General features: G+C 39.7%; 2 protein-coding genes across 6 annotated transcripts in view; one reads left to right on the forward strand and one right to left on the reverse strand.

Moving 5' to 3' along the window:
• The window catches only part of RBM18 (RNA binding motif protein 18), a 25,501-nt gene extending 10,882 nt beyond the window's left edge, over positions 1 to 14,619 (reverse strand). For both annotated transcript variants that reach the window (XM_023730684.1, XM_004375627.2), the window contains exons 1-3: positions 14,492 to 14,619; positions 10,280 to 10,408; positions 610 to 736 (exon numbers count right to left, since the gene is read on the reverse strand). In XM_023730684.1, the coding sequence (XP_023586452.1) occupies positions 610 to 736; positions 10,280 to 10,392 (240 nt within the window). In that variant the 5' untranslated portion in view covers positions 10,393 to 10,408; positions 14,492 to 14,619. The remainder of the gene's footprint in view (positions 1 to 609; positions 737 to 10,279; positions 10,409 to 14,491) is intronic.
• Positions 14,620 to 14,696: 77 nt separating this feature from the next.
• MRRF (mitochondrial ribosome recycling factor) overlaps positions 14,697 to 25,224 on the forward strand; it is a 78,748-nt gene continuing 68,220 nt past the window's right edge. For 2 of the 4 annotated variants that reach the window (XM_023730681.1, XM_023730682.1), the window contains exons 1-2: positions 22,058 to 22,111; positions 22,747 to 22,958. In XM_023730681.1, coding sequence (XP_023586449.1) covers positions 22,775 to 22,958 — 184 coding nt within the window. In that variant the 5' untranslated portion in view covers positions 22,058 to 22,111; positions 22,747 to 22,774. Of the gene's footprint in view, positions 14,718 to 22,057; positions 22,112 to 22,746; positions 22,959 to 25,224 lie in introns of those variants that run through there. The other 2 variants (XM_023730683.1, XM_004375628.2) reach the window with 2 other exon arrangements.

Below are 25,224 nucleotides of genomic sequence, written 5' to 3' on the forward strand. Positions count from 1 at the left end.
ACCAATGTCATAAAACAATATGTGTACTACTGTTTCATGAGAAACTATTTGTTCTGTAAGCCTTCACCTGAAGTACAATAAAAAAAAAAAAGAAGATACATGTATATTATCATGGTTGAAGCTGAATATTCTCTTCCTGTACATACATTCAAATTTGTATGCATTTGCTCTAAGACACTGAAAAGGGTACATTTTTAAGAAATCAAAATAAAATAGAGTTTGTGGGTGGCTTGCCACAGACAGGGCTTCTGCACCATGGTGCAGAACTACTGAAAGAATAGGAGGTTTTGTTGGCCAGCCACTAAAGGAACCAACACAACAGAACAGGGAGGAGGATGTCCATGTACTAAATGTGGGCATCCCGAAGCACTCGGTCAGAAAAGTAGGTCAGTGCCTTAGACCTCGAGCCCAGGGAGTGTACATTCTGAAAGATGTTCAGTAATGTATGTGTTTGCTAAGGATCTACTTTAGCACTCAGTGCTAGGCATAGGGAGATCAGGCATGGCTTCTGCCCACAAGGAACTGATATTCTAGTAGTTGAGAGAAATGCACAAATAATTATGATATAGTTAGGTAAGTACTATGAAACGGGGGAGGAAGCTCAATTACCTGCTTAGTTTCGAAGTTAACAAAACAGTAACCCCGAGGTTGTCCTTCCAAAGCACCTGACTTGTGGAAGAGGAAGTCAAACTGCTTTACTTTGCCAAATTTCTGGAGTAGCTTGAGGAGGTGGTATCTGTGGAGAAAAAAAGAGCCGTGAGTACGCTATGGGAATTTTTTTGGTTACTTGGCCTGAAGTGGCGAGATAAAAGCAAGGAGTAATTTATCCCAGGGATAAAATCTCACACTGCCCCGTCCCCCGCCTTCCTCCAAACTGTTGTGTTAGTTTATTTGGCAAACAGAGTTGTTTGCCTCTATTTGGAATAGGAACTAGAATTGTCATGGCTATGCATCTATTCAACACAAAAATACCAAACAAAAAACCACACCTAATAAACAGCTGTCTGGCCCACAAGCACCATTTGTTTTTCTTTCAGAGAAAAGCTCAAAAATAGTGTCGATTTATTTATTTTTAATTTCTTGACAATGCAATAGTATTTATGAATAAATGGCTATAACTCCAGCAGAAACACACACCCATACTCCAAAAGCCAAAGCGTACCCTACCTCAAAAATAAACAAAGTAACAAACACATACATATTCATACAAACAAAACAAAACAATACTGGTAGATTTCTCTCTTAGATTTTATAGTTAATCATTAGACCCAAACTGCACTTGTGAGAAACTCTGCCAAAAACCAAACCACAGCTAGTGGCATTTCCATAACCGCTTAAGAGTTGTAATCCCTGACGTGAATGGACATTAGGACAATGTGGAACTACAACATAAGTGAGGCTGGTCTCACACAAGGAAGGGAACCTGGCCAGTTCCTATAAATCATCTAGCCATGGGTAATTAACCAACCCCAGTTGCCTTGACACAGTTATATGCTGGGGTATGGTCAAGTAAAGAATATAGATGGTCAAGGAAGAAATTTATTCCAGGCAGGATGTTCACCCCAAGCTCTTGCTTGCCACTCTGCCCCACATCCTCTTCTTGGATTCCCTACTCTCAAACTTACTTGGTTTCTATAGAGCTTTAAAGTTATTCAAACAGATGTGGCCTTAACAGGTTGCTGTGGCCAATCTCAATTCCGACTTCCTGTCATCTGATGTAAGGGTGAGACAAACCAACAGTTCTCCTGTTTCCTTTTCCTTTGGCCTTCCTCCTGGCATCCTCTGCGCTATTCAAATGGAGTCAAGGCTTTCTCTAAACAATGCTGTCCCTGTGATACTAAAAAGGTATCAGCCCACATGCTAAATCTGTTATTACTGGGAATTCTACCCCACAGGGAGTCAGTAGAGTTGTCGTTAAAGCCACATTTATATTCACATTGTTTTCTAAGAGAAACTCACCAAGATTTGATTCTTGAGTGAGAATCTCCTTTGGGAGGCAGAAAGATATAAAATGGATCATAAGTTATACTAAATTTGATACTAATGCACATCAACAAGCAAACCCATTATCCTGGATCAGGTGCCTGACACACAGTAAAGCAAGGAAGACATAATGCAGGTCTAGCACTGGGGCAGGATGCAGGATCCCAAGGCATACTGTGGATATTAATCTGGTCTTTGGACCTGTTTTAAAAGGGAAAACAACTGTGACCCCCTACTTTCCAAATTCTCAATTCCTATCAGGGGACCTGGACTGCTAGTGAGAATGTGGGAGCTGATATTCAGGGGAAAGGGGGACACCTCAAGTGCAAATTTCTAGTTTTACTGGGTTTTTTAAACTAGGCCTATAGCAAGGATGTCTCTCTCAAATGCAGAGACAGATGGGCTAGAAGAGTCTCTCCCCATTCACAGCTGCATCTTCCACTTATAGCACTCATTCAAACCTTACCACAGCACCAGATGCCATAGAACGGTGGGCCAAAACCACTTTTAAAAAAAAGCGGCTGCTGTGGGCCGGTCATCTTTTCATTAGCTCCATTCTGCTTAATAGCAGGAAGGTAAGGCAATTGGCATTTCCTAGAAAATGAATTTTAATTCGCTCAGAAAAAAACACGTGGACAGATTATTCTTTGAAAAGTTAACAAACATTCTGCTTGAGAAGTGCGACCTTAAGATTCCAGGAACATCTGCTTAGGTCTGTGTCTTTCAACTTCTCCAGGATTTCTTTTCTTGTTTGATAATTTCTCAAAATTATCAGAACACCGAAACAAAAGGAATGAAATGTTTACTATTTTGCTTCCTGGAGATGGGGACTGCAAGCTCTGATAGTGAAACAAGACCGAAGACTCCTGCTTCCACATCTGCAAACACTTTTATCTGCTGCTGAAGTATGGGAGAGCTCACTACTCATCAGAGGTTTGCATCCCTCTAATGAAATGTGGGCCCCACTGCCTCCAGGAGGTAGAGAATTAGTAACACCATTCCCATACATATTTCTGTAACTTAATCAGTACTTTCCGTAATGGGTCTTTAAAGTAGCCTTCTTAATGCCTCAGAAATAACTCATAGAAACATTAAAATAGATACTTCCTATGTGTCAAAAACTATACAATTGGCACTTGGACTATCCAGATGAATAAAACTACTAGGTCCCTGCCTTCAAGGAGCTCACATTCTAATTAGAAGAGAAAGAAATGTAATCAATTACAAAACCATGTGATACTTATACATAGAGGTATGTACATGAGTGTGCAGATGAAGGAGGCCTAATTGTGCAGGAAGGTAGTGGCTGAGGAAGGCTTTGTGAAAGGAGTGGTATCTGAGCAGAGTACGTCAGTGTGAGTGAACACCATGCACAAAGACATCAAGGTGAAAGAGTCTGATCCACTGGAAGAGAGCAGGGGGAAGGCAGTAAGAGATGAGGCAGGAGACAGGCTGTGAGGGATGGTTTGCGTTTAGTTAGGAAATTTTAGCTTGATGATGTAGTCAACGGGAGACCAAAAAAATGACATTTAAGATTACTTACTTTCAGCGTACAATTTGTTTTAGGGAAAATTTTCTTTATAAACTTATAGAAATTATAAGGTGGGCCTTTATGTTCTATGCTATGTGGTATTATGTATTTTATTAAATGGTCTTACTGTGGTTCAAATTTAAGTAAGCAAAGGCTGTTTAAGTAAACAGCAAAGGCTGTTTCATGCAAATCAAGGCATAAAATCAGCATGGACAACAAAAGAAAAATAAGGCCTGAGAGAAACAGGGGTTTCTTCAGAAGTAAACACATTGTTCTCATAGACTCATGCATTTATTTTTGCTTGCAATCTTGTTTTATCTCTGAAAATCTTCATTAGAAGGATGATTTCACCTGGACAGCTCTTGACTGTTAAAACTTAATTGACCTCCTCCCCACCACGAATTGGTGTTCCTTTCCAGCTATCCCACTGGTCAGTGAAGGCATGATTCTTCTAAGTTTCTCAGGCAAGAAATATTAGGATCACCTTCAACTCTGTACTCTTCTTTAATCCCTATGTCTTATTTCTTCATCTCACAGACTCATCCATCGGTCTTTAAGTTCACTGTCTCTATTTAGGTTACACTGATGGCAGGTCTGGTTTATGGCAGTCTCTCCTGGCTATTTTTAGTCTCCATCTCATCTTACATACTGATGGCTAATTTCCCTACTAAAACATCACTTTTATGTCAGTCTCTTGTTAAATATCCATAGAGTCTCTTCTACATGAAATTCAAACTTGCCTGAGTAATTTTGATAGTATTCTATCTATCCAATCCATATTTTCATTACCATTTAACATTCAACCTCTCATCAAAAGGGTCTTCCTAATATTCTGCTCACTTATAATAATCTTTCTTATTCCTACTTATGTATCTTAATTTATGAGTCTCCCTCCACTTAGAATGCTCCCTCTATTAGAATTTCTACTGGCTTTGCTCTCTCTCATACTTCTCTGTGTTGTTCCGTTCATGTCTGATTTGCCCCCACAAAACTACAAGCAAAGGATGTTAGTCTTGGAAAAAATCTTGGTAATCATTTAATCCATATCCTTGTCTTATAGATGAAGTAATTGAAGCCAAGAAAAGTAGACAGATTTGTTCAGCTTCTATTGTCAGTGAATAGGAATGAAATGTTATTTCTTCTGCTTACTATAAGCATGCCAACTAGTCTGACCCATGACAATTTCTTCCTTCTTCTTCTTCCTATTGTTCTTAACATCATTAACAAAGAAACTGGTCTACAGATCTACAGATGCCATCAAGGATGGGATCATGTCTTATATTTTGCTGCATTTGTGATGGAAAAGCCAAGTGCAGACAGATCAGTGTCCTTAACATACCTATGCCCAGGAAAACTTCCAGGCCCAGAAAGGGCTGAGATGGGGGTCAGTTATGAATGACGATCTCCTCTTGGCTACCAAAATGGCCAGCACAATTTTAACTACATAGTAAGTGCTCATTTAACACTTAATGTTAGAATGATAATAGGTCATGGAAATAACAATAAAAAAATAGCTAACTTTTAATGAGTATTTACTATGTGCCTGGCACTGTTTTAAGTGTTTTCTACTGACTCTCTAATTTGATCCTTGTAACAATTCTATGAGGCAGGTACTTTTATATCCTCATTTTACAGATAAGAAAGCTCAGAGAGGTTAAGTAATATGCCCAAGATTGCAGAGTAAATGGCAGAGCAAGGATTAAATCCATTCCACTAGAGATACATACTAAAATACTATCAGATGAAACGATTTGATGTCAGGGACTCACTCCAAGTTGGAGTATAAAAGGACTGGCCAGGAGTTGGTAACGGTTAAGGCTAGGTGACAGGTTCATGGTGATTCATTTTATTATTCGCTATACTTTTGTACATGTTGGAAATTTTCTATAAGAAAAAGTGGACAAAAATTCTTTTGTCCTGACTCCATTGCTCACATTCATAACCATTAAAAAACACAACTTCCCAACTGAATCATAATACTACTACCTCATATTTCAAGAAAAATACAAAACATTAACTGTCACCATAAAACCAACTTTATATATCCACAAACCATGCATAATGCAGTGGCTCTTATTTTGGCTTCCTACATAGCACATTCAACATTTGAAAAAGAAAGTCAGTAGTAACCTTTTTAGAGGGAACTGCAGTGTAGAAAACAGATAATGTCTAAGGACATTAACATCAACTTTTTTGGTTTCTCTGTTGAAGAAGGCACTAGCAATAGTATTTAGAGGTACTGTTAATCCTTAGAGTTGGATTGGGTCCTAAAACAACTTAAAGAAGCCTTTACATTTTTTTTTTTTTAATTTTTTAAATTGTACTTTAGATGAAGGTTTACAGAACGAACAGTTTGTCGTTTAACAGTCAGTACACATACTGTTTGATGACGCTGGTTAACAACCCCACGACGTCAACACTCTCCTTTCTTGACCTTGGATGACTTTTTTTTTGGTGAAAATATACATAGCCAAAGATACACCATTTCAAAAACTTCTACATGTACAATTCAGTGACATCAATTACATTCTTCCAGTTGTGCTGCTATTCTCACTATCCTTTTCCAAATTATTCTATTACCATTATCTTCAACTCACTGCCCCCTAGGCTTCCCATCAAACCTTTTGAGTTGCTGTTGTCAATTTGATCTCACATAGATAATTCTTTATTTTTTCTTTTTGTACTTTAGATAGAGGTTTATAGGACAAATAGTTTCTCATTATAATAGTTAGTACACATACTGCCCTATGAGAATGGTTAACAACCCCACAACATGTCAACACCATCCCTTCTCAACCTTGGGTTCCCTATCACCAGCTTTCCTGTACCCTCCTGCCTTCTAGTCCTTGCCTCGTTGGTCCCGTTTTTTCTTTTTTTATTGTTGTAGTTTAAATGAAGTTTACATTTCAAGTTACTCTCTCATACAAAAATTTATACATACATTGTTATGTGACCCTAATTGCTCTCCCTATACTGTGACAGCACACGCCTCCTTTCCACCCCTGATTCCTCATGTCCATCAACCAGCTCCTAGCCCTCTCTGCCTTCCCATCTCACCTCTGGACAGAAGCTGCCTGTTTAGTCTCTTGTATCTACTTGAGCTAAGAGGCACACTGCTCACGAGTATCACTTTATGTCCCACAGTCCAGTCCAATCCCTGTCTGAAGAGTTGGCTTTGGAATTTGTTTTATTTCTAGGCTGATAGAGAATCCAGGGGCCATGCTTTCCGGCGTTCCTCCAGTCTCAGTCAGACCATGAAGTCTGGTCTAAAGAAGCCTTTACATTTTTAAATCTAGAATAGGATAATTTAGGTTATAAGAGTTCAATTATTTGGACTATTAGAATATTTGTGCAAAGCATTAAAATTAGGTGGTGGGAAATTAGTCCTATCATTAACTACTTCAGAAAACTAAGCAAAGTCACTTAACCTTTTTTTCCTGTAATATGGGGAAAATAATATCTGTTCCACTTACCTCATAAGGTTATTATGAGTTTAAATAAGACCAACTCATACAATGTTAGAGCTAGGAGAAATATTCAGATCATTTAGTTGAATGTTCTCCTTTTATAGGTAAGAAGTATGGCATACAAAATGAAGTTCAGAGAAATAAGAATATAGTAGAAAGAACTTAGGTTTGGAATATGCTACCTCCATGAATAAGACTGCATCATCACTCCCTCAAATCCAAATCTCTAAGATCTATTTAGTCATACAAATATTCCTGGCATCTAGCATGGCCCTAAACTGGTCAGTATTATAACGACAAAGTGAAGACAAACAAACAAGAAGCAGAATATTGGAGTGTTAGTTAGTTAGGAATGCACATTCGGTTGAGAGGAGACTGATGGACAACCTAGTATAACTGGAGCAGGACTTGATTAATGAGTAACAGACATGCACACATTGGATGACTAGAAATTAATTACAAAATAAACTTCAAAAAATTGAGTGGAAAGTTGTTTTTTTTTTTTTTTAATTGCAGTTGTTTTACATACCCTTGTAACCATTCATGACAGTAAACATATATAACTTGCCTTCTACCCAGAGGTGCAAGAACATTTGTGTTTCAGTAGAAGTGCTCCATAGGGTTTTCCTGGCCACAATCTTTATGGAAGCAGACTGCCAGGCCTTTTTCTTCCACGGCACCTGGATAGGTTTGAACTACCAACTTTTAGGTTAGTAGTCAAGTACAAACTGTGCCACCCAGAAACCTATTTGTATAAGAGGGGCATTCGAATCAGTTTATAAAAGATATCAGGAAGAGGGGTGGTAAGTAGCAGGGGTATATAAAGGAAAGAGAAATAAGAAGGATTTGTTGAAGGGGGAAACAGTAGGAACCAGTAGCAATTTATGGGTGGGAGACTAAGTTTAATTATGAAAACTGGAGGGTGCTCTGCAAACTTCTGTTAGAGAGTTATTAGAAATTTAGAGATTTGGATTCCACTAACACTTCATAAGACTGAACTACAAGCCAGGTACCATCTTTTCACATTAGTTACAACATACAATTCTTCAATGTTTGGGAGTAATTGTATTTTAGTAATTATTCTAGGCCCATAGTTACCCACTCTAGGTAACTATAAGCCTAGAATAAGGATCTACAGTTTATGTTATTTCAAAAACTTGGAAGGAAACCATATTTGCACAAGATAAGGCCTACCTAGGCTTACTAAAATATTAGGTTTTTTTTTGTTGTTGTTGCTGTAATTAGGTAAATTAAATGAAGTAATACCATATATTTTATGGCAACCATAAGTTACTACGATTGATAGTTATGCTTTAAGAAGAAATTTATTACTACTTAATACATCAGTTTGTTTGAAATGTTTTAGGATAAGGAATTCATAGGAAAAAAACAATAGAAGTTATCTCTGGTGGTACAAAGTGAGGAAAATAACGATAAAAAGAGGACAAGTCCTTCCGGTCAGCAAGGCCTTGATCTGAAGTGTAGTATCTGATGTTCACCTTCGGCCTGATGTAAAAACTTTACCCAGTAGGAAAGTTTTGATTCAATGTTCCTGTTACTGCTCTAACTGAACATAACACTCATATACTCCAACTTATGACATAAACTAAGGTGGCAAACGCCCAGTGTCTTTTCCCATCAAGCAGCAAGACACAATTACAAGAGTCTCATTACAGGGAAGTGCAGACAACACAACGAATACTGCTCCCACACTTTAGATTTCCATTCAGACAAGCAGAGGTGGGAATGGAAACTACCACCTAGGGAGCATCCCCTCATAACAAGTTTTAGATGATGGAAACAGCTTCTCTGATCAACAAACACTAACTGAGAGATTGGGCAGTATAAACATTCAGCCTCAAAGCTATGAACCATAACAAAGAATAGGAATAATAGGAATAAATACACAATATATATTTCAGGGTCCCTTTGAATCCCTATTCAAGGTAACATGATAATGTGGGCAACACATAATAAACACCATCATAGCTTCTAGAAGGACCCAAACACATCTACATTTAGCTGCTTTGCACATGAAGCAGGTTCAAGGAACTAAACTTGCTGTCATGATCCTGATCGATAAGTTTACATCCCTTATCCTCTCTCCCAATCCCAATCTTTATGTCCCCTTCCTTTCACCCAGATTCAATCAAATAGGTTTGTCTCTTCCCCCCTTACCTTTACCCTACTCAAAGGGAGTAATTTCTAGGGCTGATGATATACTTCAGGCTTGCATTAGGCAGTGACCCCATGCAGCTCAACCCATTCACCTTTTACCATCCTGCCCCCAGCAACCACAATGCCCCCATTAGACAATTAGGGGAGGAAAACCTCTCAATTCTCTCTGCTAGGAAATTCCTTTCCACTATAATGACTGTGATGGAAAGAGTGGGGAGTCAGGACAATTCAATTAGTTTTACAACCTTGGGCAAGGCACTTCCTTCTCTCAGGCCTCAGGTTCCTCAATGGTAGGATAAGAGAGCTAGATCATATCAGTGGTTTTCAAGTGTGCTCCATGGAGCCCTAGAAGTTCCACAGAGCCTCATCAGGGATAATACTCTATGAAGCATTATCTTCATTTTACAAATGAGGAAACTGAGGCACAGAGTGGTTAAGTAATTTGGCCAGGGTTGCAGCTGACAAAACGCTTTAGGCACATCTCTTTCCCCCTTTAATCAGAGCAGCTCTGAGCTTTTATTTTGTACACAGCTTCTAAGGGGTCCTCAGACTTAAAAGGTATGAAAACTCCTTAGCATGACACCTGGCATACAATAGGCAGTTATATCACTTAATGAATGAAAACCAAAGGGACTGGAATGATGTCTAAGATCCTTTCTAGCTATGACCTTCTATGGTTCCACAGATACTTAATATTGTACATGAATTATAGTTAAGTGGTACCTCTCTGCCTGTTCGCAAAGGTACCGAGACTTCTGCTTTTTCTTTCATTTTGGGGAAAATAAGTATGTCCAAGGCTGATTCTAGAAAATAATTCCCTGTAAACACTGGGTACAAAGATTCAAATAGTTGGAAATGAGAGAACATCTTTGGCAAGCAGGAAAAAGAAGTACATACATGGTTTAAAGGATTCTCAGGTCTGTGCTCTTACAGATGAGTCTAAATGTAAGAAAAGTGTCAAGCTAATAAGCTAGTAAAAACATCACACCCCCTTCAAAGATAAATTAAAACACAAATAAAAGGGCCAAAATATACCCTACACCTTTGAAAATTCTTCTGCACATAATCACTGCAAACACCCCAATTTTGTAGGTAATGAAGAAAGGTGACTTAGACTTACTCTGTAATTTTGGGGTCCAGGTTGCCAATCCATAACCGGTGCCCTTCCTGTAGGGAACCCTCTGAAAGGATAGATGCATTCTCCAGGGGAAGAGTTTTGGTTTCCGTTTCCATCAATCTCTATGAAATACTAAAAGAAATGTGAACATTCAGGCAGGAGAAGAGCAACACCGTGTGAACATGAGACTTAAAATTCAATTCAACAAACATTTATTCAAGGAGGGCATGCCCTCTGGGCAGTCCTTCAAAGTCCTCAGTTATACCACGACCAGGGCCCCAGCATCAGCTCTCTTGGGACAGCTCCTCTGGCAGACAGAGCACAGAAACTGCCATTTGAGGTGAAAGAGGGCATAGTTCTGTATGTAGAAAACTAAAGCTTTCCTCCTTCCAGGAAATTTAAGTGCATAGATTTTGAAGTTAGACTTAACTGGGTTTGAAAGCAGGCTGTGTGACCTGGTAATTACCTGAACTTTCTAGGTCTCAGGTTATTTCTATAAATGGAAATAATAACGGTTCTTACTTAATAGAGCTGTTGTGAGGATTAAAGATAGTGCACGAAAAATCACTGAACACTATGTATCTAACAACAAGAAGTAATCAATAAACATTAGATATTATCATGTTTAATATTTTGAGAGAAACTTGGAAGAAAAACTAACTTTCTCCTTAGTCATCCAAGTTTTACCACTTATTAGCTCTGTAACCCTGGCCAAATTACTTAACCACTCTGTGCTTCAGTTTCCTCATTTGTAAAATGAAGATAATACTTCACAGAGTTAAGAGGATTCACTGAGTCAGTACAACTAAACCATTTAGAACAGAGCATGGCACTACAAAGTATTCAAATAATGTTAGCTTAAATTATTACTAGCCCTAGTTCCTGACATGTCTTATCTCCAGTTCAAAGCCCTGGTTCAAATACCTATTATGTTGGTGGGAAATAAGACAGACCTACATATGGAAAGGGTGATCAGTTATGAAGAAGGGAAAGTGTTAGGAGAATCTTTGCATGCTGCTTTTCTGGAACCTTCTGCTAAAGAAAATCAGACTTCTGATGATGTTTTTAGAAGGATAATTTATTTTCGAGGCAGAAAAAATTGATGGGGCAGCTTCACAAGGAAAGTCTTCATGCTCAGTGACGTGATTCTACCGCAAAACCTGAGGACACTGGGAATATATTCTACCTGAAGAAGTAAACTGTCCATTTTCCTTTAAGATAAACTATGCTTCTTTTTTCTTCTGTTAACCTGAAAGATACCATTTGGATCAGAGCTTTCCCCCCACTTTCAGATTACGTTAAACTCTGACTCTGTCCAAATGAGTTCACTTCCATCTTCAAATTTTAAGCAATCATATTTTCAATTTATATACTGTATTTCTTAATAATATTATAACCAAGAATTTTACTGGCATTAATTTTTCAGTGTAGTTTGTTTAAAATAATGTAATCAGCAAAACACCTATTGTTACACTACTCTATAAACTAAGCTTGATACCTTAGTGTTTATTTCATTGTTAAACGTATACTTGTAAATAAAATAGCTGCAAACCTTGAATAAAAGTGATTTAATCACTTCACTGCACTAGTAAAGCAGTGGTTCTTAAAATTTATTATATATAAGAATCACCTGGAGATCTTGTTAAACTGTAGATTTTGATTCAGTGTATCTGGGGGAGAAATGCAAATGCTCAGCAGAGGTTCAAACCAGAATGAAGTGATTTGAAGCCCTGTTTATCTCACAGCCAAAAAAGGAACATGATGGTTATGATGAAGGCAGTAGTGGAAAGAGGAAAAATCTTGGTGCCCGAAGACTTGATTTCAAATTTTGGCATTTTCATTGGAAGTCACTTTTCTCTAAGCTTCAGTTTCCTCATCTCTAAATAATAAACCTTGCCCTGCTTATAATTTACCTTTGCTGAGAGGACCAAAACTGAGATGATGGATTTAAAATAAAGCTTTCATACATGTATAATGTGGTAGAGAAACAAAGGATAAAGGGGCTTAGGAGAGGGCAAGCTGTACCAGACTTCACAACTCCCTGCTGGAGAAAACATGTGTCCTATATATCTAGAAGTACCTCAGAAATCACCACTGCAAGAACGGTCTTAATAATTTCAGTTGAATATACTAAACACAGCCATCACCTTTTATTCACCTTAGCACACCCTATAAGGTCTAATACACAGTGGGCCCTAAGTAAATATTTGTTGAACACATTTATCTACCCTCTGCACATGAGGCTTATTTTTCTTTCCTTCCCACTTAAACGTATTCAATCTGTTTAGCAACGTGTGACAAGCAACTACTAGCTGCGAAACCCTGGGCTATGTTCTGGAAATACAGAAATGAATAAGCCACAGCTCTTGCTCTCCTGAGAGGAAGGTGAAACAGACATAAATACAAAATCCCAGAAGTGGAAACAGGGGAGGAGAAACATTTTGTCTTCCCTGCTTTCCTTTCTCCTCCTTTCTTAGAGATTATCCATTCAAAAAATATCTATTGAACTTCTATTTTCTAGGCATCGTCTAGGTACTGGGAAAACAGCAGTGAATAAGTGAGGTCTCTGCCCTCAGGATGCTTATATTTGGAAGGAGTGGGACAAAACAGAAGCAAAATGAGTGAACAAGTCATATTTAGTGGTAACTGCTGCAAACACAGAGACTAGGATCGAGCTACTTTAGGTTGAGTGGAGAGCGACGGCCTTTCTAAAGGAGATGACATTTGAGCTGAGACATGAATAATTTAAAAAAAAAAAACCAAACCCGTTGATTCCAACTCATAGCGACCCTATAGGACAGAGCAGAACTGCCCCATAGAGTTTCCAAGAAGCGGCTGGTAGATCTGAACTGCCGACTTTTTGATTAGCAGCCATAGCATGCCATAGCTCTTAACCACTGCGCCACCAGGGCCCCACATTTTAATTGTCTCATGTTTAAAAATAGCTACTAATACCATAGGAAGGTACCATGTTTTAGTGGGAAGAATACAGGATACAAGGCCAGAGAAATCTGGATTCAAATCTGGCTTTTGTGCCTAGTTACTGTGTGACTTTAGCAAGTTATAAGCACTACAAGAACTGGCCTATGGTTGTCTTGTTCACTGTTGTATCTTCAATGCCTAGCACAGTGTCTGAACCCGGAAGACGCTGAATAAATGTGATAAATACATGAGTGAAAGCTCAGAAAGACTAAGTCCTTGCCCAGGGCCACAATGCTGGCACCAGTACTGGAATCTAGTCCTGGGTTCTACTTCCCATCACTGCCTCTATTATCCCTTGGTTTGCCAGATATTCGCTGAGATAGGGAATGTTCTTCTCAAAAGTCCCAAAAACCAAAACCCACTGCCATCGAGTCAATTCTGACTCATAGGGACCCTACAGGACAGATACAGCTGCCCCATAGGGTTTCCAAAGGCTGTAAATCTTTATGGAACAGTCCTCTCCTTAGAAAAGCTTTCCCTAATAGAGTAGAATCCCGTTATTTTCTATCATAGCCACCTTTCTCTTTCCATATAGTGCTAATTCTACGTGTCTTTATCTTTTCGTTTACTGTTTTATCTTGTCTCCCTCACTAGAATGTAAGCTCCTAGAGGGCAGGGCCTTGCCTATCTTGATTATGGTTCTATCCCAAGCATCTACTACTACACTGCCTGGCTCATGGTTGGGGCTCATATTCACTGAATGAATGAAGCAAGCAACTTCTCCACTGGGAGCCTCAGTTTCTTTTTCCTTCCTAGAATGGGTATAATCATCCTTGTATCATGGGTTATGAAACTTAAATAACACAAGACCTGTGACAGCTAACCACAGGGCTTTCTGAGGAACAGTGAAGCGTAATAAAAGATCGGGATGGCATGCCACTATTAAAATCCTTTAGGTTTGCAATGACGACAACCCCTGTGGTAACAGACTTCACAAAACGCCTTTACATGCATTCTCCCACCTGAGCTGCACCAACCCTGGAAGCCAGGACAGAGAAGCAAAGGTACTTGTTCCTAAAAACTGACGGAGGGTCAAGCCTGGGACCCCGGCTCCTCAACTCCTGGCCGCGAATTCCTAGATGCGAGGGGTTATTACTCAGATTGTTATTTCCTGGCCAGCGGCGGGACAATCCGGGGCGGGGCCTGAGAAGCCGTCCTGCTAGGGAGGCCTCCTCTACGATACCCTCGCGGGGTCGGCGCTGACGTGCTAGCACACAACGCGGCCGGACTCACCTCGTGGCCTCGGCGTCGTCCTCTAGGCTCATGCCCCAAGAGCAGGTCCCGACTCCCCGGCTCGACAGCCCTCTCTAGGGACGACTGCCTCGACACCGCCGCCTGCCAGGCCACCCGTGACGCGCAACGCCTGCGCCGGCGCGCCGCCTCGTGACGTCACGGCGCCCGCGCCACTGACGTCGCCGCCGTCGCATGAACGTTTCCCCAGTAGCCTGGTCAATTGCGGGTGAGTGGCCTCGATACGACCTGGAGGCGCGCGCAGGGTACGGGTACCAGAGACCTCTACTCAAGGACCTCTGGGGCACTCCAGGGTGCCTGGCCACCGCCCCCCTCATCTGTTCCAATCGAGTCCGGCTTGACTTTTAAAGTTGGGGGCGGGACCTGTGCCTTCAGAACGAGTCTCACGAGGTGGAGACGGGGCCCGTCTCCAGCTAGGAATGTAGGGAGTAGGGGTGGGGGGGGGGCTTACTAAATAATAGCCCTATCCTTTATTCAGCATACACTACCTGACAGGAACATTTAATTTTCAGGACAGTCCCATGGGGATAGGTATTATGTCCCCATGATGATGAAACGGAAGTTCAGAGAGGTAACTTTACCAGGGTCACGTGGCTACTAAGTGATGGAGCTCAAATTCAAACCCGGGTCTGTCTGACTTCAAAGCTTGGACTTTTAACCAGTACTCTTTGCTGCCCAGTGACAAAACAGTTGTCATTTCAGTAGCCCTTCTCCATTTACAAAGTGCTTTTGCATCCCTTACTTCATTCAGTCCTTTCATAGCCCTGATAACTAGTTTTGTCATGTGTATTTTACAAATGAGAGTGTGGTCCAGAGAGTTTGACTTGCCTAAGGTCACGTATCTAGGAAGTGCTGGAACAAAGAACATTTTCCTATGTCTTTTCTAAGTTTGGGGACTTTTCCTCTTCACCAGAGAGTTTTATAGTTGGAAAGGTTGAAAACCTGGTCTGACCTTGTCATTTTATAGTTGAAGAAACAAAACACAGGAGAAATGACTTATCACAAGTAATACATGTTTGCAAATAAGTCAGTGGTAGAGCGGCCACAAAAGTTGTTTGAATACAAGGTGGTTATGAATCTTAACAGGGGTGGTAGAGAGTGATGAGGTAGTAATACTGGAATCCGGACCTCCTAGCTCCTAAGCAAGAACTCTTTCTTTGCCTATTAAAGTTTTTCATCCTTCGTTTGGCATTTATGGTCAAATACTGCAAATAACTTTCATGGCACAGACTTTAGAGGAGGCCTGGTGGCACAGTGGTTAAAGCGCTTGGCTGCTGACTGAAATGTCAGTGGTTCAAACCCACCAGCCACTTTGTGGGAGAAAGATGTGGCGGTCTGCTTCCAAAAGGATTTACAGCCTTTGTAAACCCTATGGGGCAGCTGTACTCTGTCCTGTAGGGTCACTATGAGTTGGAATTTACTTGATGCCAATGGGTTTTGGTTTCTGGGGCTTTCGAGAACATTCCCTATCTCTTAGCAAAAATCTGGCAAACCAAGGGGTAATAGATGCAGTGTTGGGAAGTAGAACCTAGGACTAGATTCCAGTACTGGTGCCAGCATCGTGATGCTGGGCAAGGACTTAATCTTTCTGGGCTTTCATTCACATATTTATCACATTTATTCAGCATCCTCTGGGTTCAAGCACTGTGCTAGGCATTGAAGGTATAACAGTGGACAAGACAACCATAGACCAGTTCTTCTAGTGCTTATAGTCTATGGAGGGAATTAGACAATAATCAAGTAATTACACAAATATTAACTGATACTGTTAAAATAAATGCTATGAAAAAGTGTGGTATGTTATGAAAGTGGTCTACAGGAGACTTGACCTACTTGGGGTAGAGGAGGTGGTCAAGGAAGTGATGGTTAAGCTTAAATCTGAAAGAAAAATGGGAGGTAGTCAGTTAAAGAGGTGGAAGAAAATCATTCCAAGCAGAAACAAGAGCAGGTTTGAAGACCCTGGAGTAGGAGGAGCATTTAAGGAAATGAAAACTCAGTTTGCTTTTTTTGTAAATTGTGGGTGGTAACCACTACTTTTTGGTTATTGTGAGAATCAAAGGAGATAATGTGAAAGTATTCTATATAGTATAAGGGTCTGTATGCATGTATATGCACACTTATCAAAATGTATATATTATAAACTAAATACACAGCTGGATTGGGAGGAGTTGCTGGGACAGTAGATAACCAGGACTGCATTCATCATCTAGTTCTTTGCAAAATTAAATGTACCTTCTATAAAGAACAGGACAATTCAAGTTTTTGAGACTGTCAATTTTGGAGAAAGAATGTGTGCTTCAAGTAATTAAAAAAAAAAATTTCAATAGTGTGAATAATAATATACCAAGGAAGACCAAACCTATTGCTGTTGAGTTGATTCCTACTCATAGTGACCCTATAGGACAGAGTAGAACTGCCCTATAGGGTTTCCAAGGAGCGGCTGGTGGATTCAGACTGCTGACCTTTTGGTTAGCAGCGGAGCTCTTAACCAGTGTGCCGCCAGGGTTATTGTGCACCTACTGGATGCCAGGCATTGTACTAAGTGCTTTATGTACACAGTAAGGTATAATGGTTAAGAGCACCAACTGCCCAAGTTAAAATCTTGGACAAATTATTTCTCTGTGCCTCTGCTTTCTCATCTGTAAAATGAGGATAATAATGGTACTTACGTGATTGTCGTGAGTTTTAAATGAGTTAATGTATGTAAAGCACTGAGAATAGTTTCTGGCACCTAGTTATTATAAGTGTTAGCTGTCATAATTATTGTTATTATTATCTTTTTTAAAGTCTTGTTGATATCACCTTGAAAAAGATGTTGTGGAAGCTAGCTCAGAGGGCTTTAATGACCTACCCAAGGTCACACAGCTAGTAAATGGAGGAACTAAGACTTGAGTTCAAGACTATCTCCAAAGCCTAGACACGTTCCAACACATTATTTCTGAGTATAGTTTAATTTTGTTAGATAATACTTGAGCTACCATAACAGTTTCTTTCTTCAACTTTAGTTCTTCATCTGTGTAGAACTGAGTGTTAATGTGTGTGTCCTCAAGTCAAAGGACCCAAGGGAGTGCCCTTATTGAACTTCCACTTTGAAATTTCCTGACTTCTATGCAGTTAAAATATACGCCTTAAGCATTTAAGCAATGTGGTTTATTTATAGAGTTATCTTCCGGTTCACGTGTACTGGGTCTGCTTTTGGGTGCTGCATTTTCTGTCAAAGGTTGTTTATTTCTAACCCGTTTTGATTTCCTGTTGCTTTGTGGATTCATATTGGGACCTGCAACAGGAACACCAGGAAACCTGTCTTAAATGGAACAGCCAGATTGAGACCCTGTAGGTTAAAAAACTTAACAGAAAACTACACATTATTATACAGCCATATTTGGATATCAATGTGAGTTAGGCATTGGCTATATTAGGCAAAAATCTAGATATAGAAACCCTGTTCAGAGCCAGAGTTTTGTGAATGGTTCTGCTGAAATAGGGCAGGGCTGTTAGCTTCATGCCCTTGGATAGTGACAATTTCTTTGAGCCTCAGATTCTAAATCTGTAAAATGAGGATTATTATACTTTCTTTGTGACGTTATTGAGCAGATTAAATGAAACAACATGGATAAAGTAAGCAGCCTGGGCCAAACCTCAGTTGTTGTTAGGTGCCGTCAAGTTGGTTCCGACTTATAGTGACCCTGTGTGCAACAGAACGAAACACTGCTTGGTCCTGCGCCATCCTCACAATTGTTATGTTTGAGCCCATTGTTTGTAGCCACTGCTGTGTCAGTCCATCTCGTTGAGGGTCTTCCTCTTTTTTGCTGACCCTCTACTTTACCAAGCATCACGTCCTTCTCCAGGGACTGGTCCCTCCTGATAACATGTCCAAAGTATGTGAGACAAGGTCTCTCCATCATCGATTCTAAGGAGCGTTCTGTCTGTACTTCTTCCAAGACAGATTTGTTCATTCTTCTGGCATTCCATGGTATATTCAGTATTCTTCACCATCACCATAGTTCAAAGGCATCAGTTCTTCTTCAGTCTTCCTTATTCATTTGTCCAGCTTTTGCATGCGTATGAGGCGATTGAAAATACCACGGCTTGAGTCAGGTGCACCTTAGTCCTCAAAGTAACATCTTTTCTTTTTAACACTTTGAAAGGTCTTTTGCAGCAGATTTGCCTAATGCGATGTGTCATTTGGTTTCTTGACTGCCGCTTCCACGGACATTGACTGTGGATCCAAGTAAAATAAAATCCTTGACAACTTCAGTCTTTTCTCCATTTATCATGATGTTGCTTATTGGTCCAGTTGTGAGGATTTTTGTTTTCTTTATGCTCAAGTGTAATCTGTACTGAAGGATGTGATCTTGGATCTTCATCAGTAAGTGCTTCAAGTCCTCTTTGCTTTCAGCAAGCAAGGTTGTATCATCTGCATAATGCAGGTTATTAACGAGTCTTCTTCCAGTCTTGATGCTGTGTTCTTCATATAGTCCAGTTTCTTGGATTATTTGCTCAGCATACAGATTGAATAAGCATGGTGAAAATTTACAACCCTGACGCACACATTTCCTGATTTTAAACCACGCAGTATCCTCTTGTTCTTCAAACGACTACCTGTTGGTCTATGTATAGGTTCCTCATGAGCACGATTAAATGTTCTGGAATTCCCATTCTTCACAGTTTATCCATAATTTGTTATGATCTACACAGTCGAATGCCTTTGCATAGTCAATAAAACACAGGTAAACATCTTTCTGATATTCTCTGCTTTCAGTCAAGATCCATCTGACATCAACAGTGATATCCCTCATCCCACGTCCTCTTCTGAATCCGGCTTGAGTTTCTGGCAGTTCCTTGTTGATGTACTGCTGCAACTGTTTTTGAATTATCTTCAGCAAAATTTTATTTGCGTGTGGTATTAATGATATTGTTCGATAATTTCCGCATTCTCTTGGGTCGCCTTCTTTGGAATGGGCACAAATATGGATCTCTTCCAGTCAGTTGGCCGGGTAACTGTCTTCCAAATTTCTTGGCATAGACAAGTGAATGCTTCCAGCATTGTACCTGTTTGTTGAAACATCTCAGTTGGTGCTCTGTCAGTTCCTGGAGCCTTGTCTTTCACCAATGCCTTTAGTGCAGCTTGGACTTCTTCCTCTAGTACCATCAGTTCTTGATCATATGCTATCCCCTGAAATGGTTGAATGTCGACCAATTGTACCAATTTTTGGTACAATGACTGTGTGTATTCCATCTTCTTTTGATGCTTCCTGCATAATTCAGTATTTTCCCCGTAGACTCCTTCTGTATCGCAACTCAAAACTTGAATTTTTTCTTCAGTTCTTTCTGCTTGAGAAATGCCGATGATAAAATGAGATAGTGATGCGTGTGAAACACCTACCATAGTGCCTGGAATATAGTAGTTGCTTAATAAATGGTAGCTATTATTATCATGGAGCCCTGGTAGCACGGTGATTAGGAGCTTGGCTGCTAACCAAAAGGTCAGCAGTTCAAATCCACCAGCTGCTCCTTGGAAACCCTATGGGGCAATTCTGCTCTGTTCTATAGGGTCCCTATGAGTCGGAGTTGACTCAGTGGCAACAGGTTTGGCTTGGTTTGGTTTGTCATTGTCATCATTTCTTTTTTTTTTTTAAATGAGTAGCACAGGCAAATAATTTCTCCTGCAGAATTTTTAATAACGATGGATGCTAGATGTCAGTGATCACTGTATGAAGTCATTAAAAACAGATCTGAATGAAAATGGAGGTCTGTTTTTACAAACTTCATACATGGTATTAAAAATTCTGTCAGGAGAAATTGTTTGCCTGTGCTACTCATTTTTTCTTTTTTTTTTAAAGAAATGATCATAATGATAGCTACCGCTTATTAAGCAGCTACTATATTCCAGGCAGAGCCCTGGTGGCATAGTGGTTAAGAGCTCGGCTGCTGACCAGAAGATCAGCAGTCTGAATCCCCCAGCTGCTCCTTGGAAACCCTATAGGACAATTCTACTCTGTCCTATAGGGTTGCTATGAGTTGGGATTGACTCGATGGCAATGGGTTTGGTTTTTTTTTTTTTTTAATATTCCAGGCACTAGGGTAGGTGTTTTACATGCACCACTTTCACATTTTATTTTAAGATTAAGGTTATTTTTCTCTGTTTGCAGATGCAGAAGGTGATGCCCAGAGAAAAAGAATGAATTGCTCTTAGTTGAAATTTGCATCCAAGTTTGCCTGACTCTAGGCTATCTTGCACATCAGTGATGACATACAAGTTTTCTTTATTAGCTGTGTCTGATCCTGGAATGAAAGTCTGTGAAAGGAAAGGTGATAGTTATCAATAAGTATCATTTTTTGGGCTCTTTCTGTCTGCCAAGTGTTTTCTATGCATAACCTTATTTCTTCCTCACAACTCGTAAGAAATACACGTATTATTGCTCCCATTTCACAGTTGAAAAAATCAAGACACAGAGAGGTTCAGGGGTATTTAGTCAGTGGTGGAGGCGGAATTGGATTCCAAGACTTCCTGGCTGCAAAACTCATGCTCTTAAGTACTCCATTTACACATAATCAGATTTTAGGATGGGATTTTTTTTTTTTTAAATGAGGTGTAGGACTGACTTTCAAAGATAGCAGCCTCTAGATATTTGGTGCTAATGGTTCTTAATTTTAAAATGAATGATAGCCTGATTCCTGGCAGAAGCTATTAATACTACATTTGTCAGTTAGCTAGCTCTGTGTTCTGTCCCAGAGGCTATAGTATCTTTCCATGATCAGAGTCCTGAGAAATATAATGTGTAACTTGTGTTAACAGAGGAGGGTGGCATTTTCCAGACATTTAGTTCTATAACATGGAAGACCTCAAACCTCAACCATGCTTCAGACTCATATTAAAGTAAAGTGCATTCAAATTTGTAATCAGTGCATAAGGAACCAAAGAGAATTTTAATAAAATGCTGTTGTGTGAATTTTCTAGTCATTTTATGGCTGTAGAAAAGCTTTTCTTCTTTAAAGTCTTCTTCAGTACTCTGTCCTCCCTCTTTATAGTATAACCTTCTCAATATTTTGTGCCTTTTCTCATGTAAGGGTAGAACTAGTGTCAGTAGAGTTTAGGCTGCTGCAGCATTCTGTTAACTCTGTGTTCCCAGTGTTCTAAGACGCATTTTGGTGCAGTGGTGTCATGGCTTGAATTGTGTCCTCCAAAAATATCTGTCAACTTGGCTGGACCGTGATTCCCAGTATTGTGTGATTGTCCACCATTTTGTCATCTGATGTGACTTTCCTATGTGTTGTAAATCCTGTCTCTATGATGTTGATGAGATGGGATTATTGGTAGTTATGTTAATGAGGCAGGACTCAATCTACAAGATTGGATTGTGTCTTGAGCCAATCTCTTTAGAGATATAAAAGAAGCCATCAGAGAGACAGAGGGACCTCATACCACCAAGAAAGCAGCACCGGGAGCAGAGCGTGTCCTTTGGACCCAGCGTTCCTGCACAGAGAAGCTCCTAGAACAGGGGAAGATTGATGACAAGGACCTTCCCCGAGAGCTGAGAGAGAAAAAAAGCCTTCCCCTGGAGCTGGCGACTTGAATTCGGACTTCTAGCCTCCCAGAATGTGAGAGAATAAACTTCTCTTTGTTAAAGCCATCCACTTGTGGTATTCCTGTTATAGCAGCACTAGATGACTAAGACAAGTGGAAAGAGCTTGAACTTTGGGGTCCTACAGACCATAGGCAAGTTACTTAAATCTCTTGAGCCTCAGTTTCTTCATCCTGTAAAATGGGGCTAAAAATAATACTTCCTTGTAGGACTGTTGGGAGGATTGTTGTTACCTGCCATCAGGTTGGCCCCCAACTCATGATGACCCCATAAACAGTGGAATGAAACACTGCCTAGTCCTGCACCATCCCCTTGCTCAGACGTGGATCAGACCATTGTGATCTATAGGGTTTTCACTGGCTGATTTTTCAGACGTAGATTGCCAGGCCTTTCTTCCTAGCCCATCTTAGTTGGGCACCTCTACTGAAACCTGTTCATCACAGCAGCATACATTGGCTAGGAATTGAATCCAGGCCTCCCGCATGGAAGGCAAGTTTTCTACCACTGAACCACCAATATCCTCTAGAGATAATGTATTTAAATTGCCCACCACAGAGATCAGATTATAGTAGTTACTAGATAATTGGTTGCTATTATTTTCTGAAGCTGTCATAGGGTCACTTTTACTTAGTTCTCCTTTTTGTCTTTCAGTGGACGCTCACAAGGATTATCTTCAGTTATGGCCTTGGGATTAAGGTGCTTCCGCTTGGCCCACCCTGCCTTTTGCAACTCTCTTGCAGCCCTGACCAGACCTGTTTCAGAAGTTACACTGAAGACAATGAGTGGAAAACAAAATGACCACAGGCAATACATGGCCTATCCAGCTTTACCAGTCCGCCATTTTGCTACCAAGAAAGCCAAAGGTAAAGACATGACCTTTCCCCCCTCCTCTCCTCTTTTTTATATTTAGCTCTTGAGTTAGCATAGCTTTAAGATATCTCAGATATGTACTAATTTTTCCCCTTACCCATATGAGGAAATGGTGCCTCAGATAGTTCGATTGATTAGCTTAAAAGGTCACAGTTGCAGAGGTGGTATTAGAACCTAGGACCTATTTTCCCGTTGCCATGCTGCCTCCTTATTTGCTCTTTTGGTGGGTCAGAAAATGCCTAATTTCTTGCTTTTAGTAAATTAGAGTAATTTAAAATTAGAGTATTTAGAATTAGAAGTATAAATGCCAAGCCGACCAGATCAACACATTCTCTCCTTATCTGAAAATCTATGTTGCAAGTAAAATTAAAGCCAGAAGGTTGTTGGGTGAGGGGGTATTAGAGCTGTGGATTTAGATGGATGATCTTAACGACTTGTGTCATCCAAGAATGAGACTTTGATGTACCGCAGGTTTCAGCTTAAATGTCACTCCCTCAGGGAAGCCTTCTCTGACCTCCTAGCCTAGGTCAGATCCCCTGTTACATGCCCTCATGTACACTGTGTTTTACCTGTGGCGTACTTAGTACAGTACTAATTAATTAATTAATAGTTAATTACTTATAAAATTGTTCTTTGCTGTCCATCTTCTCTGTTGGACCCTGGGAATATAGGATCTGTGTCTTTCTCTAATAAGCACCTATCACAGGGTCTAGCACATAGTATGTATTAAAAAAATTTTGTTGAGTGAATGAATAAGTGACAGAAAATTGTCAGACAGACCAGCTGTTTACAGGGGTGGGTGAGGGGAGTCTACTGTAAAGAATGGTGTTAGAAATATGCTGTTGAATATTTTTCCCACTGACTCTCCTTTCCTGGTTTCATGAAGACCTTCCCCTTTCTGTGAATAGGAAGAATAATAAATTACTGAAAAAGAGCATTCATGCTTATAAGACTTACATTCTGTTAATAGTCATAACTCTTGTTCTAAATGTTACATTATATTTTAAAGAAACTGTTCACCTACAGTTACTAATATGATCCCTGTAATTATCCGTTGAAAGAATTCTAATTATCCAGTGAAGCACAGATCTCACTATTTCGCAGATGAGGAAACTGAGGTACATTTGCAAGAAATTTGCTATGGTCGTGTCTAGTTAGTGGTGGAACTAGAAACCTTCAGCTCCTGCTACCCACAGCACTGTAGTCTTCTAATACATTAGGCATTAACCCATGTGTAAGTAGCATCTTTTCATGTTTTATTGGCTGTTCAGTCTTTTTCTTCTTTGATTACCTTTTTTAAAAAGCTGGCTATTTGATTTTTTTCTTTTAGATTTATTGGATTCTTTCTATATTATGGATGCTAATTCTTTGTTGATTATACGTGTTACATTTATCTTCTTTTTATTTATGGTGTCATTTATTGAGCATAAGTTTTTAATGTGGTCATATCTTTCTGAGTTTTCCTTACAGTTTGTGCTTTTGTGTCTTCTTTAAGAAAACTATCCCTATCCCAAGGTCTTAAAACTATTCTACTGTACTTTCTTCTAAACATTTTAAAGTTCTTTGCTTTTGTATGGGAGACTAACTTGAAATATAAACTTCATTTAATTACAACAATAAAAAATAATAAAAAAAAGTAAAGTTCTTTGCTCTTCACATTTTGGGATTTTAATCCATATGGAATTTATTTCTGAATATGGTGTAATATAGGGAATCTAAGTTTCTTTTCTATATGGGTAATAAGTTGTGTCAACACCACTTATTAAATAGATCATCGGTTACTCCCAGATTTGTAATAGCCCTTTGTCATGCATCAAGTATCATTGTAAATTTATCAGTTTCTCTTTTTAATTCTGTTAATTTAGAGGCTGTACCATTGGGTATATTTAAGCTTAGAGTTGTATCTTTCTGGTGAATTATTTCTATCATCATTGTGAAGCAGCCCCTGAAACCAAAAAACCAAACCCGTTGCCGTTGAGTTGATTCCAACTCATACCAACCATGTAGGACAGAGTAGAACTGCCATAGGCTTTCCAAGGAGTGGCTGGTGGATTCAAACTGTCAACCTTTTTTGGTTAGCAGCTGAGGTCTTAACTACTGTGCCACCAGGGCTCCAAAGTAGCCCTTGGTATTTCTAATAATTCATTTTACCTTAAAATCTGTTTTGTTTAAGACAAGGATGCCCTTGATCACCACTCCTATTTAACATTGTGCTGGAAGTTCTAGCTAGAGCAGTAAGGCAAGAAAAAGAAATAAAGG

Source organism: Trichechus manatus, unplaced genomic scaffold, assembly GCF_000243295.1.
Source record: "Trichechus manatus latirostris isolate Lorelei unplaced genomic scaffold, TriManLat1.0 scaffold00038, whole genome shotgun sequence".
Lineage (NCBI taxonomy): Eukaryota > Metazoa > Chordata > Mammalia > Sirenia > Trichechidae > Trichechus > Trichechus manatus.